The sequence below is a fragment of the Lynx rufus genome, unplaced genomic scaffold, assembly GCF_022079265.1.
Source record: "Lynx rufus isolate CCGP_SWC_20201006 ecotype Redwood Valley unplaced genomic scaffold, mLynRuf1.p SCAF_2, whole genome shotgun sequence".
NCBI classification, from domain to species: Eukaryota; Metazoa; Chordata; class Mammalia; order Carnivora; family Felidae; genus Lynx; species Lynx rufus.
This window is the reverse complement of record NW_025814834.1, coordinates 111,089,040-111,102,156: the sequence shown is the minus strand read 5'-3', so window position 1 is coordinate 111,102,156 and position 13,117 is coordinate 111,089,040. Positions and strand designations below refer to the sequence as shown.

Here is a 13,117-nt window from a genome sequence, read left to right as displayed (position 1 = left end):
ACCGTCATAAAATTTCTTCTAAGCTTTGTTCCCCTTTTAAATTTGTATATGCCTTGAATATTAAGAAGCAAGTCTATGTGGGACACCTGGGTGGCTTAGTCAGTTAAGCGTCTGACTTTGGGTCAGGTCACAGTCTCATGGTTTGTGGGTTCGAGCTCCGCATTGGGCTCTCTGCTAACAGCTTGGAGCCTGGAGCCTGCTTCAGATTCTGTGTCTCCCTCTTTCTCTGTTCCTCTCCTGCTCATGCTGTTTCTCACTTTCTCTCAAAAATAAGCATTAAAGAAATTTTTAAAAAAGAAGAAGAAAAAATCTTTGAAACATTTCTGGCAGCCAAACTTTAATCATTAAGAGCAGGGATCGAGCATCTTTCTGTGTAGCGCCAGATTATAAATATTTTAGGCTTTGTAAGCTTCATAGGTCTGTGTCACAACTGCTGAGTTGTGGATAATATGTAAACAAATGAGTGTGACTATAGTTCAGTCTTTTTATGGACACAGAAATTTGGATTTCATATAATTTTCATGTGTCATGAAATGTTCTTCTTTTGATTTCTGCCCTCCCCGCCCCACCATGACAAAGTATGAACCCATGTACAGCCCATGGGCCATACAGAACCAGCATCAGGCGGGAGTTGCCCACAGGCTGCCAACACCTGTCCTGGGGGCTGAGGTCTCACCGTCACAGCTTCCAAAGCGGAGACTGACCTGTGAGGCAGAGCACTGCTCTGTTTAATTCACAAGCCCCAGGTTTAGTTTCCAGGGTTAGCTTTGATTTGGTTGTATGAAATTAAGCATGTCATTTTACTGTTTATTCCCAGAGACATGGGACAGCTGCCATGTTTTTCATAAACTTTTGGAAGAGTGCTTTCTGTGAGATGACACACTGACATACTTACCTGGCAGAAGTCTGGTGAGCAGACACGGAAGAATGGCTTCCCTACTGCTACATTCCAGTGTTCCTTCCCTCTGTGCTTCCTTCCTTTCTTCCTTCCCACGTCAGCTTCACATTCCTCTGGGAAAACTTGGAGGACACTTTTCTGGAATGATGGTGGGACCCAGGAAGTCCTTCCCCCTCCCTTAGATAATTTGGCCACGCCAGTCCTTAACTTGGTAGTAAGTCCCACAGTAGGCTTTTAGCAGTGAAAAAACACTGCTACTGCCTTTTTCTCACGTTACCGCTCACTGCATCTTGGCGTTGGAGAGACCATACTTCTTTCACACCCCTCTGAATTTAATTCCCTCCTTTGAAAAGAAGTTCGGAGGGTATGATTTTAGCATTGACACACTTTTATTGGAAAAGAACATTGCTTATTCCATATTGTCACCTCACACCATTTTCTGATTGTGTCTCCTCAGCACTGTAACAACAGATCCAGGTTTATTCTTGCCATCTTTATAGTCAAGAGCCTCACTAGCATATCTATAGCTACGAAGAAAGTTAGACCAGTAAAGAGAGGACAGTGTGCCCTATAGGGGCTCTCTGGTTTCATCTTGAATCCTCTCTGTAAAGAGTTATTTAGAGATTAGGTCCTGTTAATGTCACTGTATCTTCCCAAGCGGTCACACTGTGGAAGTAAACTCAGAGTACCAGGAGAAAGAAATATGTGCATTCATTTGGCTAAAACAATTAACTTTTTACCTGTCTTAAGTTACAGGGCAGTATTCTACATCTCCCAGCTGTTTAATCTTTGATTTTTAGCCATTTCGTAAATTCTAGATAAGAAAATCATTTGACAGAAGTGTCCAGATTTAACATCTGCTACTTAATGTGACTGATTTCGTCTAAGTCCCACTAGGCTCATATTCTAGTTTTCTTTTCCTTATTTACGGTAAGCCAAATACTTTCCTGTTACATTAGTAGATGATCCCTGTGCAGAGGTACCTCAGTTGAGAAAGGAAACCTGATATTAACCCTACAGCATTGGTTTTCAAGTAGGGTTTTAGGGGATATATTAAAATCACTTAAGCAGCTTTTTCCAAGTCACACTTGCTTTCTCCAGGTGAGATTAAATACTGAATTCAACCATTTTTACTAATAGAAATGTGTTGAGTCAGGGGGAAAAAAGCCTAATTAACCATGAGCATAGTTTCTGCCTTTAAGGAGTGCTCATTTCCAGTAGAATACTGTATTTTCTCCATGCTCTGGCCTACATATGACAGAGGTGTTGGAATTATAAAAAGCAGAATCGGATGATCACAGCATTCAGAAAACCAGGGATTCTCTTTGGAGGTGGCATTATGTTCAACTTATGATTTTTGCATTATGTTTTTCCTGAAGTGTTTGGGTGTTTTTTTGTTTTGTTGTGTTGTGTTTTGGTTTTTAGATAATTGAGAATATGTGGCTTATTTTAATTTTTTGAATGTTTTGTTTATTTTTGAGAGAGAGAGTGGGGGGAGGGGCAGAGAGGAATGGAGACACAGAATCTGAAGCAGGCCTCAGGCTCTGAGCTGTCAGCACAGAGCCCAATGCAGCACTCAAACCCATGAACTGTGAAATCATGACCTGAGCCAAAGATGAACCCTAACCGACTAAGCCTCCCAGGGGCCCCTGTAGCTTTTTTTAATTAGAAACAAAGGTACAGCAATAAATTTATGGGTGTGTGTATGGTTTACCAACCAGTGGTTAGCTGCTCTGCCTAATGACAACTGCATTCCTATTGAAAGCATTCTTTTCTCCTACCTTTTATGGGCACAGTGGGAAAACAAGGCTTGGTTGCTCCCCCTCTCCTTACCACCTGTGGAAGATGTGTCATGCCAGCTTCTCCGTTCATTAGCCATTAGATGTCATCATCAGTGGTTGAACTGGGCATTCCAGTATCCTCCTGCAGAAATTTCTCCAGCTGCCTCCCATGGGAAATAGCTGGGGATCATGGTGGGTTTGTGCTGCTTACTGTCGGTGTTCAGTGCACTGCACTTTGGCTAATGTAGTGGCATCATCCTCGTCACCAGTGTTTATGTGCCAGTCACTGCTGTGACTTGGGTCTTACACGGATGGTAGCTGTCCTTCTGTCTCTCTGATGTAGCCTGCAGCTCTCCTTTCCAAATTCCCTCACATAGAGTTAACAGGTCTGTAAGAACACTAAAGTAGGTCCCAGTTCAGCTGTACCTTCTAAACAAAACTTGATTGCAAATACTAGAGGAGAGCAAACTTTGAGCCTCACATTAGATTTGAAAACCGTATGTAGTCATCTTGATTTTGCTGTAAAGCATTATGGAGGGGCGCCTGGGTGGCTCAGTCAACTAAGCATCCAACTTAGTCTTGGCTCAGGTCATGATCTCATGGTTCGTGAGTTTGAGCCCCGAGTCAGGCTCTATACTGACAGCATGGAGCTTGCTTGGGATTCTGTCTCTCCCTCTTTTTCTGCTCTTCCCCCGCTCGCTCGCTCGCTCACTCTCTCTCTCTCACGTGTGCGCGCTGTCTCTCACAAAAAAGAGAGCATTATGCATTTCTTTCTAAAACGAAAGCATTATGTAAAATCACAGGATGTTCAGAGGACCTAAGAAATAAACTGATTATCAGGGCGCTTGGGTGGCTCAGTCAGTTAAGCATCTGACTCTTGGTTTTGGCTCAGGTCACGATCTCACGGTTTGTGAGTTCAAGCCCCACATCAAGTCTCTGTGTTGTTAGTGCAGAGCCTGCATGGGATTCTGTTTGTCTCTCCCTCCCTCTCTCTCTGCTAAGTAGAAGCTAAGATCTTTGCCATGTCTGTATTCAAAATTTTGTTGATTTTTTTTTCCTAATTAAAATTTTTTCTCCTTTAAAAAAAAAAGGCCTCCGAGAAGCCAGGTCTAGGGGAAAGGACCTGATTACTGGTATTTTTGTTAAAGTACTGATGATGTTGAACCCTGTTTGACAAATAAATATACGAATGTATCAGTGGAGTATTGGATTGAAATAATTCAGTTGAATTTTATGTACTCCTCTTCTTTTATTATGAAAACTAAAAAGCCAGGCTTCTTATTACTGTTTGCATTCTTAAGATTGTTGCTGGCCAAGAATGTTTTGGCATGCCAATAAAAGCATATGAGAGGTAATGTGATTGGATTTTGCATTTGTAGCTAAGGTGGTGCCTCAGCAGATCACACACACTTCTCCTCGGATCCAGCCTGATTACCCTGCGGAGAGGAGTAGCCTGATTCCCATTTCAGGTCATCGGGCCTCTCCAAATCCTGTGGCCATGGAAACCCGAAGTGACAATAGGTAGGAGGGAATGTGCTGGTTACACTGCCCCATTGTGTCATTAGTTGGTTTGATTTTTCAGTAACAAAATGTCTCACAATATAGTATATATACACTTATTTTCAAATTTGCTCCTGAAAATAATATGTTGTACAATTTATTTTTTCATTTTGTGAAAATGTGCTGTTTATTTAGCTATTCTCCTTTTGATAGATATTCTGCTAGTATCTGCTTTTTTTGTTTGGTATGTTTCTGTGTTTGATTTATTTTGAGGCAGTCTGACCGTATGGATTGCAGCATCGTGACCCTTTCTCCCCAAGTACTTTCCTTTTCAGCCCCAAAGAACAGAGACCTCATAACCACAGTGCAATTACCCAAAATGATTCTTTAGTCTTCCATTCCCGTTCAGTGACATTTTTTAAGACTATGGACAGGCCAGTTGTTTTTGTAGAACGTTCTTCAGTTTGGGCTTGTTGGATACTTTCATCATTAGATTCAGGTTATGCATTTTTGGAGCAAATACCACTTAGGTGATGCATTCTTCTCACTGTCACCGCAGCAGAGAGCTTATGACGCCTTTGTGTCTCACCATTAGCCATGGCAATGCTGGTTATGTAATGAAGGTGGTGGTTGCCAGATTTTTCCATAAAGGTATATTTTTCTCCTTTGTAAACCACTGATCCGTGTGGAAATACTTTGAGACTGTAAATACCCTGCTCCTCAGTAAACTTCGTCTCAGTGGTGTTAGCATCTGTTGATGCTTGGCTGAATCACTTGATGCTTGCAGTATGATGGTTGCAAAAAAGTGACTTTTTCTAACAGTCATTTCTTCCACATTTGTCAGTTGACATTCTTAGGTAAATAAGTTTTCTCTTATTTACACCCATTTATTTGTTTTGTTGTGCATCTTATTTTTTTAAATCAGCATGCGCTCATGGATTTGGTCTATTCACTATTATAATCCTTTGCTGTCCTCTGTTTTGATGCTCAGATTTTCTCTGGGAGCTTCTTGAGACCAGTTCCTGTGGATTTTGTCATGTCCCATTCATTCTAGCCCTTCCTTACTTTCCACTGTAACAAGATACTCCACGCTCCTCAATAGTGTCTGAGCCCTGGCATCTCCCATTTCCCCAGGGAGACCTGGCTCCTTTTCATCATTTAGAAATCTGGATCTAGGTGGTAGCTCTGTTCATTGCTACTGGATTGTAATGATAGGCCCTTTTAGCAGACAGAAATAGGAAGTATATGATGTTGTAAAAATTCTTTAGTACACGTTGATACTTCTAGTTCAACCCCATTTCTTCCACCATTCCGTATTTGTATCTCTTCTTCCCCAGTGAGAAGCTGGTACATACAGTGCTTATGAAGTAATTTCAGAATTGGATCATTTTTAAGTGTTCTTGTTTGAGGACTGTGTGTTCTTGTGTGTAGGAATGCTTATAGGTTTTAATATGTTGGTCTTCTGTCCCATTCACCTTGCTAAACACATCTGTTAGCTCTAAAACTGGTAGATTCTCTTGGATTTCGTATGTAGGTGTATGAGGGATTTTTTTCGTTTCCATTTCACATACCTATTTTTTCTCGTTAACTAGAGCTTCCAATGTGGTGTTGAATAGAGCAGAGATAGTGAACATTCTTAACTTATTCCTCACCTGAATGGGAATTCTTGTGAAATTTCATTATAGATTTTGGTAGATGCTATTTTCAGGTTGAGGAACCAAGTGATTTCCTATTCCTATTTTTTAGGTATTTATATCATAAGTATCGAATGCGATTAAAATTTGGAGGGGGAGTATTTTTTTAATTCTATTCTAGTTAACATTTAGTGCTATCTTAGTTTCTATTAAATACTTTTTGTGTATCTTTTGTGATACTTCAAATGATTGTCCTCTTAATTTTTTAATAGTATCTAAAACAGTAGTAGAAATTCTGATAGTGGGTCATTCTTCCTGTGATAAACCTTATTTGATCATGATGTATTTTATTTTACATAGTACTCTATTGAGTTTTATTTAGAAATTTTTGTGTTGATGTAGAGAGCGAGATTTGTTTATCTTTTCTACTATTCTCCCTGTCCAGTTTTGGTATCAGGACTACATTAAGCTAAAAAAAAGTAAGTTAGATCTCGTTTCTTCTTTTTCTCGTCTCTGAATCAGTCTGTAGAAGTTTGAGGTTATCTGTATTATGTGTGTTTGATAAGATTTCCAGTAAAAACAGTCTGAACTTAAGAGTCTTTCAAATGGAATTGAGCTGAGCAAACCTTTAATTGTGAGTTTTTCTTTTGAGTCAGTTTGGTAATTAGTACTCTGTGTACATTTTTATGTTTGTTGATAATGGTTATTTATAGTACCCATGTATTTTTAAAAATCTTACTCTCTTGATGTGTGTCCTTTGATCTGACAGTTTATTTGGTACACAATTGGGGAAATGTTGGTATGGCATATAAGGGTACGAAGATGATCTGGGGGATAGGATCATTTGAAAGTGAAGAAGAAAATAGATCCATTTTGGCTCATATTATCTGTCTTCCACCTATAGACCGTCTGTTCCCGTTCAGTTCCAGTACTTTTTGCCAACATACCCACCTTCTGCATACCCACTGGCTGCGCACACGTACACCCCAATCACCAGCTCTGTGTCCACCATCCGACAGTATCCAGGTACAAGCCCTGCTAGGGGACTTTTAACTTGCCAGTTTTTGTAAGCAATGAAGTGAAAGTTGCCCAGTGAGTATTTCTAGAATGGGTTTTCTTACTCCACCTTCTCTTTTCAGATTCAGATAAGGTGATAATCTCAGGCTTTAAGGTTTTAGATCACATCTGTGTGATCTATAAAAAAGTTGCTACTTATTAGTATATTTGCATGGTTTTATCCCACCTTGAGGATAATTATGTTAACAGTTTATCTTAAAATGGCAGTATGGTTAAAATGGTAAAAGCTGTACTTTTATGGAGCTTCTGTTGTTTTGTGGGATATCTGTTGTGTTTGTAATATCAGTCCAGTTATGCTCAACACTCACCATCCTCACTTGTAAATAGTGTTCTTTTTGCTAATCCAGAAAAAATAATACTTAATCCTCAGGGTTTGTGTTTTCTTTTCTCATGAGACCCTTAGCTTGCTTTAGGCATAAGAGACCAGACTGTGGGTGTTGCCTTTCTACTGTGTGACCCGGGACTGCAGCCAGGGCTACATGGAGCCATTGAGCACTTGAATGGGGACCCAGCACAAATGAAAAACTGATTTTTTTTCTGTTTTACTTAATGCAAATTAGAGAAATTTTGAATATGTTTGGAACAATTTAGCGATCATGAAACTACTGTTTCAAAACTGTAGATTATATTGAATCAAAATACAAATGAAATATTTTTGATAAAAACTTACCTGATAAAAATTGAAGTCAGTATCTGATTTGAGATGTGCTTTAAGAACAAAACATACCCTGGGGTGCCTGGATGGCTTCAGTTCAGTGTCTGGCTCTTGATTTTGGCTCAGGTCATAATCCCTGGGGTCATGGGATCAAGCCCCATGTTGGACTCTATACTGAGCCTGGAACCTACTTAAGATTCTCTCTCTTTGCCCCTCTACCCCTCTCACGCTTTCTCTCTCTCTCTCTCTCTCTCTCAAATAAAAATGTTTTAATTTAAAAAAATGTTTAAAAAGTGAAACTTACCTGGGGCGCCTGGGTGACTCACTCGGTTAAGGGTCTGACTTCGGCTCAGGTCATGATCTCATGGTTCGTGAGTTCAAGCCCCTCATCAGGCTCTGTGCTGACAGCTCGGAGCCTGGACCCTGCTTCAGATTCTGTGTCTCCCTCTCTCTGTTCCTCCCCCCGGCTCGTATTCTGTTTCTCTCTCTCTCAAAAATAAATACAGATTAAAAAACAATTTTTTTTTTAAAAAGTGAAACTTACCCTGAATTTTGAAAACATAGTATGGAAAAGAGAATGTAAAATAGCTTATTAATTATTTTATAGTGATCATATTTTGAAATCGTAATATTCGGGGTATATTGGTTTAAACAAAATATATCATTAAAATTAATTTGGCCTGCTTTTTACTTTACTAATGTAGCTACTAGAAAATTTACAGTTGCAATGGACTTAACATCTCCATTGGACAACATTGGTCTAAAACTTTCAGATTCTCAGGTTTAATTTAAATAGCTTTGAAAACAGGTTCCTCAGTCTCTGCTTTGGGTTTTTTATTGTTTGTTTTTTTCTTTCCCCACAAAACTTTCTCCAAGGCTTATTTTAATGTGGGGAAGTAGCTGATGAAATGTTCTGAGTTTTCTGTCCTATTTTGCTGTACATCAAAGTAATAACATCTTTTTTTTTAATGTTTATTTATCTTGAGAGAGAGCACGAGCAAGGGAGGGGCAGAGAGAGGGAGAGAGAGTAATAACATCTGTTCAAAAGAAACTTCTAACTATTCTTTATTAACAGTCCTATAAAGCTAAAACGTGTTTACCTGATGTCAGAATAGGATGCAAGGGGCGCCTGGGTGGCTCAGTCGGTTAAGCGTCTGACTTTGGCTCCTGTCATGATCCCATGGTTCGTGAGTTTGAGCCCTACATCAGGCTCTGTGCTGATAGCTCGGAGCCTGGAACCTGCTTCAGATTCTGTGTCTCCCTCTCTCTCTCTGCCCCTCCCCTGCTTGTTCTTTCTCTCTTTCTCTCTCTCTCTCTCTCTGAAAAACAAAAGTTAAAAAAAAAAAGTAGGATGCAAAAAGTATGGTAGAATCGTGTTGACAGTTAAGTAAACTTCACGTGTGTGTGTGTGTGTGTGTGTGTGTGTGTGTGTGTGTGTGTTACATTTAATGCTGAGAATTCTTAAGTCTCCATTAGTAACAACACTTAAAGTTTTTTCATCTACCTCAGCCAGTTGATACTTCTGTAACAGTGCAGTCATGGTTGCCTTTCTGGAAAAGATAACTCATGACCAATATGTATTTTTCTGAATGCTATCCAACTGTAAAGGGCATGCAGAGTCCCTCTTGAGCTAGAACCATCTCTGCAGACACTATCATTTTATATAAATGTTTATTTGTAGGGGCGCCTGGGTGGCGCAGTAGGTTAAGCGTCCGACTTCAGCCAGGTCACGATCTCGCGGTCCGTGAGTTCGAGCCCTGCGTCGGGCTCTGGGCTGATGGCTCGGAGCCTGGAGCCTGTTTCCGATTCTGTGTGTCTCTCTCTCTCTGCCCCTCCCCCGTTCGTGCTCTGTCTCTCTCTGTCCCAAAAAATAAATAAACGTTAAAAAAAAAAAATTTTTTTTTAAATAAATAAATAAATAAATGTTTATTTGTAAACATCCATCAGAAGAGGACTGTCAGAAGTATTGGGGATCCTGCCAACCATCTGTTTCTCTACATTATTATTTTTCCAAGTGTCTTATTTTACCACTGCAGTACTCCTGATGGATACAAACACAGAAAAATGAGTAGTCCAGTCAACAGCACTTACTTCTTCCAGTATCAGTGCTGTCATTGTTGGTCCAGAGGAGGGGTAATATATTATTTCTCAGACATGTGGATCTTTGCATGGGTGGACACAGCTGAAGGAATGATTTATTAACCAGCTTACAATATCGTGTTTTCAAGTGGCTCCTTTGTAAATGATTATAAAGCAGATGTTTCCAAATCAGGAAGAGAACAGGGAAATTTGTGTATAATAGCCTCCGATCTTGCAAAATATGAGATTACTGTAATACGTAGTTTATGATAGATTAGACTAGTTCGTGGGCTCTGGTTGTGTATAAAGATAGAATCTTTTTGGTTATTTAGTTACTAGGTGTAGATACAAATATGTAATTATGAATATATACACATAATCTATATACTCTGTAAGTAATTGATCCATCTCAAATTGTTCCCGAAATTTCACTTGTTGTAGAGATGTTTTCCATTTCATTCATTTATTCATTCATGCGTTAATTTCACAAATATTTATTGAACCCTGTAAGGTCCTATTCTAGGCTCTATTTTTAAAGTTGACTCTTAAACATCTTACTTTGATCAAGCTTAGAGCCACATGGGGAGATAAGACATGAAGAACCATTACTGGAGAGAATGTGCTAATCCCAACAAAAAAGGCTTGAGCAAAGCCAGGCTGCTTCTGAGCTAAGGTTATTTCTACTTTGAGAGGGTAGGCTTAGAGGTCAGGAGTGACTTCCTAAAAGAAATGACATTTGGAAAGCATCTCTCAGAATGAGTAGCACAGAGCCACGGTGGGACTGGGGGAAAGCACTTTTCTGTCTGTGAAGAAAGTGCACAGAATATGCGCTCGGAACAGAGTGGTTTGGTGTGGGCAGGAGTGTAGTGTGAGTGAGGATGCTGCACGTGGAATGAGATCAGCCCTTGAAAGGGTTGGGGTGGTGACTGGACTGCATGTTCAGGCAGTCACTGAACAGCCGTCACTGAACAGAAACAACAAAGGTTCACTCACTTCTCAAGAAGAAACTAATAATTTGGTGGGTGTTGATTTTTTCTTCTTTCTTTTACAGCAAGGGAAGAATTGCAATATAGCAATGATTATAAATTTATACGTCCTAACATTTTGCTGTGATTTTCTCATTCATAATAATAATCTCCTTTTAACCAGTCTGTGGTTTATAGAACTTAAATTACATTGTTTCCTTTTTTTAATTGGTGTATAATTGACATGACATTATCTTAGTTTCAGGTGTACAACACCTGATGATTTGATATTTGTGTATTTATGAAATGAGCACCATAATAAGTCTAATTAATTAACATCCATCACCTCAAATAATTACAAATTATTGTTTGTTATGAGGAGAACTTAAAGATCTACCCTCCTAGTAACTTCCAGTGTACAACATAGTATTGACTCTAGTCACCATGCTGTGCATTACATCCTTGTGACTGATTTATTTTATAACTGGAAGTTTGTACTTTTGACTCCTTCACATATGTCTCCCACCCTACATTCCCTGCCTCTGGCAACCACCAATCTGTTCTTCGTATCTGTGAATTCGGTTTGGTTTTGTTTGTTTTTAGATTCCACGTGCAAGTGACATCATAGCGAGTTTTTTTCTGTTTTTGTCTGACTTACTTCACTTAGCTGAATATTCTCAGGGTCCACCCATGTTGTCACAGATGGCAAGATTTCATTCCTTGTAAGGCTAAATAATTGTGTGTGTGTGTGTGTGTGTGTGTGTGTGTGTGTGTAGATATAGATATCACATTTTATTTACCCACTTATCTGTCAGTGGAACCTTAGGGTTGTTTCTATATCTTGGCTATAATAAATAATGTTTCAATGAACACGGGGTGCATATATTTTTTTCGGGATTGTTTTGATGACTGAGAAGAAACATCTTTTTTTTATGTTTTATTTTGAGACAGAGAGGGCATGTGGGGGGAGGAGGGGCAGAGAGAGGGAGAGAGAGAGAATCCCAAGCAGGCTCTGTGCTGACCCAGTGTGGAGCTTGAACTCACGAACCGTGAGATCATTACCTGAGCCAAAATCAAGAGTCAGATGCTCATCCATGAGCCACCCAGGCACCCCAGAGAAGAAACATCTTTTGTATTTTTCTTTTCACGAAACATGAAAAATCCCTTCTCTGTGGTTTCCTGGGAATGCTGTTGTTTTCATTTTTATGTTACAGAGTTTGTTCTTATTATCAGAAATGTTTGCGATGGTGGTTCTGTCAATTAAAGCAAAGATTCTTGACCTGGGAGCTACAGATGTATTTCAGAAGGTTTATTTTATTTAGCACAGTTCCCTAGCTCACGTTTGGAACTTAATGGATGATTGCCTTTCCTGCTTTTAATGCTATTTCTAGTAGTTACCTGCAGCAAGATCAAATCAAATTGATAGGAAATGAGGGGGGAAACTCCAATATATAGAGCTTTATGTAGTGCTTTTAACAAAAACAAAAAACAACAGAATTTGGGAGCATCTGAGTGGCTTAGTCAGTTAAGCATCTGATTCTTGATTTAGGCTCAGGTCATGTTCTCAGGGTTTGTGGGATCGAGCTCCCTGCCTGCTTGGGATTCTCTCTCTCCCTCTCTCTCTGGCCCTCCCTCATTTGCTCTTGCTTTCTCAAACTAAATAAATAAACTTTAAAAAAAAACAGGATTTAGAAATTTTACAGTGGAAAATTCTGTTTTCATTTTAGTGTTTTTCTCTTTATGTGGAGTATGTCTAATCAGAGCTAACATTCGTATAGTCACTTTCTGTCTCATTTTCAGTTTCTGCTCAGGCTCCAAACTCTGCCATCACAGCCCAGACTGGCGTTGGGGTGGCATCCACAGTCCACCTAAACCCCATGCAGTTGATGACCGTGGATGCTTCTCATGCTCGACATATCCAAGGGATCCAGCCAGCACCTATCAGTACACAGGGGATACAGCCAGCCCCCATCGGGACTCCAGGAATACAGCCGGCACCAATGGGCACACAGGGAATTCACTCAGCAACCCCAATCAGCACACAGGGACTCCAGCCTGCTCCAATGGGTACTCAGCAGCCTCAGCCTGAAGGAAAGACTTCAGGTAATTTGAGTTTTTTGCAGGGAGGTTGGTGTGGAAGAAAGAGATATACTGGGTTTAAAATCCTGGTTCTGGGGCACCTCAGTGGCTCAGTTGGTTAAGTGTCCAACTCTTGGTTTCAGCTCAGGTCATGATCTTGCAGTTCATAAGTTCAAGCCTTGCATCAGGCTCTGTGCTGACAGTGTGGAGCCTGCTTGGGATTCTCTGTCTCCCTCTCTCCCTTGGTGTCTGTCAGTCTGTCTCTCTCTCTCTCAAAAAAAATAAACTTTAAAAAAAATTGTTTAAAATCCTGGTTCTGCCTCTTGCTGGCTTGGTGGTTTCAAGTAATTTCTCTGTGCCTTAGTTTCCTCCTTATAACATTGCCTAGAACTTATCTGTCAGGGTCATTGTAAACATTAGAAACTATATATACAAACAGCCTAATATGC

At 39.9% G+C, this 13,117-nt stretch overlaps 1 protein-coding gene across 9 annotated transcripts in view; it reads left to right on the top strand.

The window, feature by feature from the left end:
* The window catches only part of SAP130 (Sin3A associated protein 130), an 80,112-nt gene that overhangs the window by 29,744 nt on the left and 37,251 nt on the right, over positions 1-13,117 (top strand). For all 9 annotated transcript variants that reach the window (XM_047083289.1, XM_047083287.1, XM_047083284.1 and 6 more), the window contains 3 exons: positions 4,059-4,200; positions 6,718-6,839; positions 12,390-12,692. In XM_047083289.1, coding sequence (XP_046939245.1) covers positions 4,059-4,200; positions 6,718-6,839; positions 12,390-12,692 — 567 coding nt within the window. The remainder of the gene's footprint in view (positions 1-4,058; positions 4,201-6,717; positions 6,840-12,389; positions 12,693-13,117) is intronic.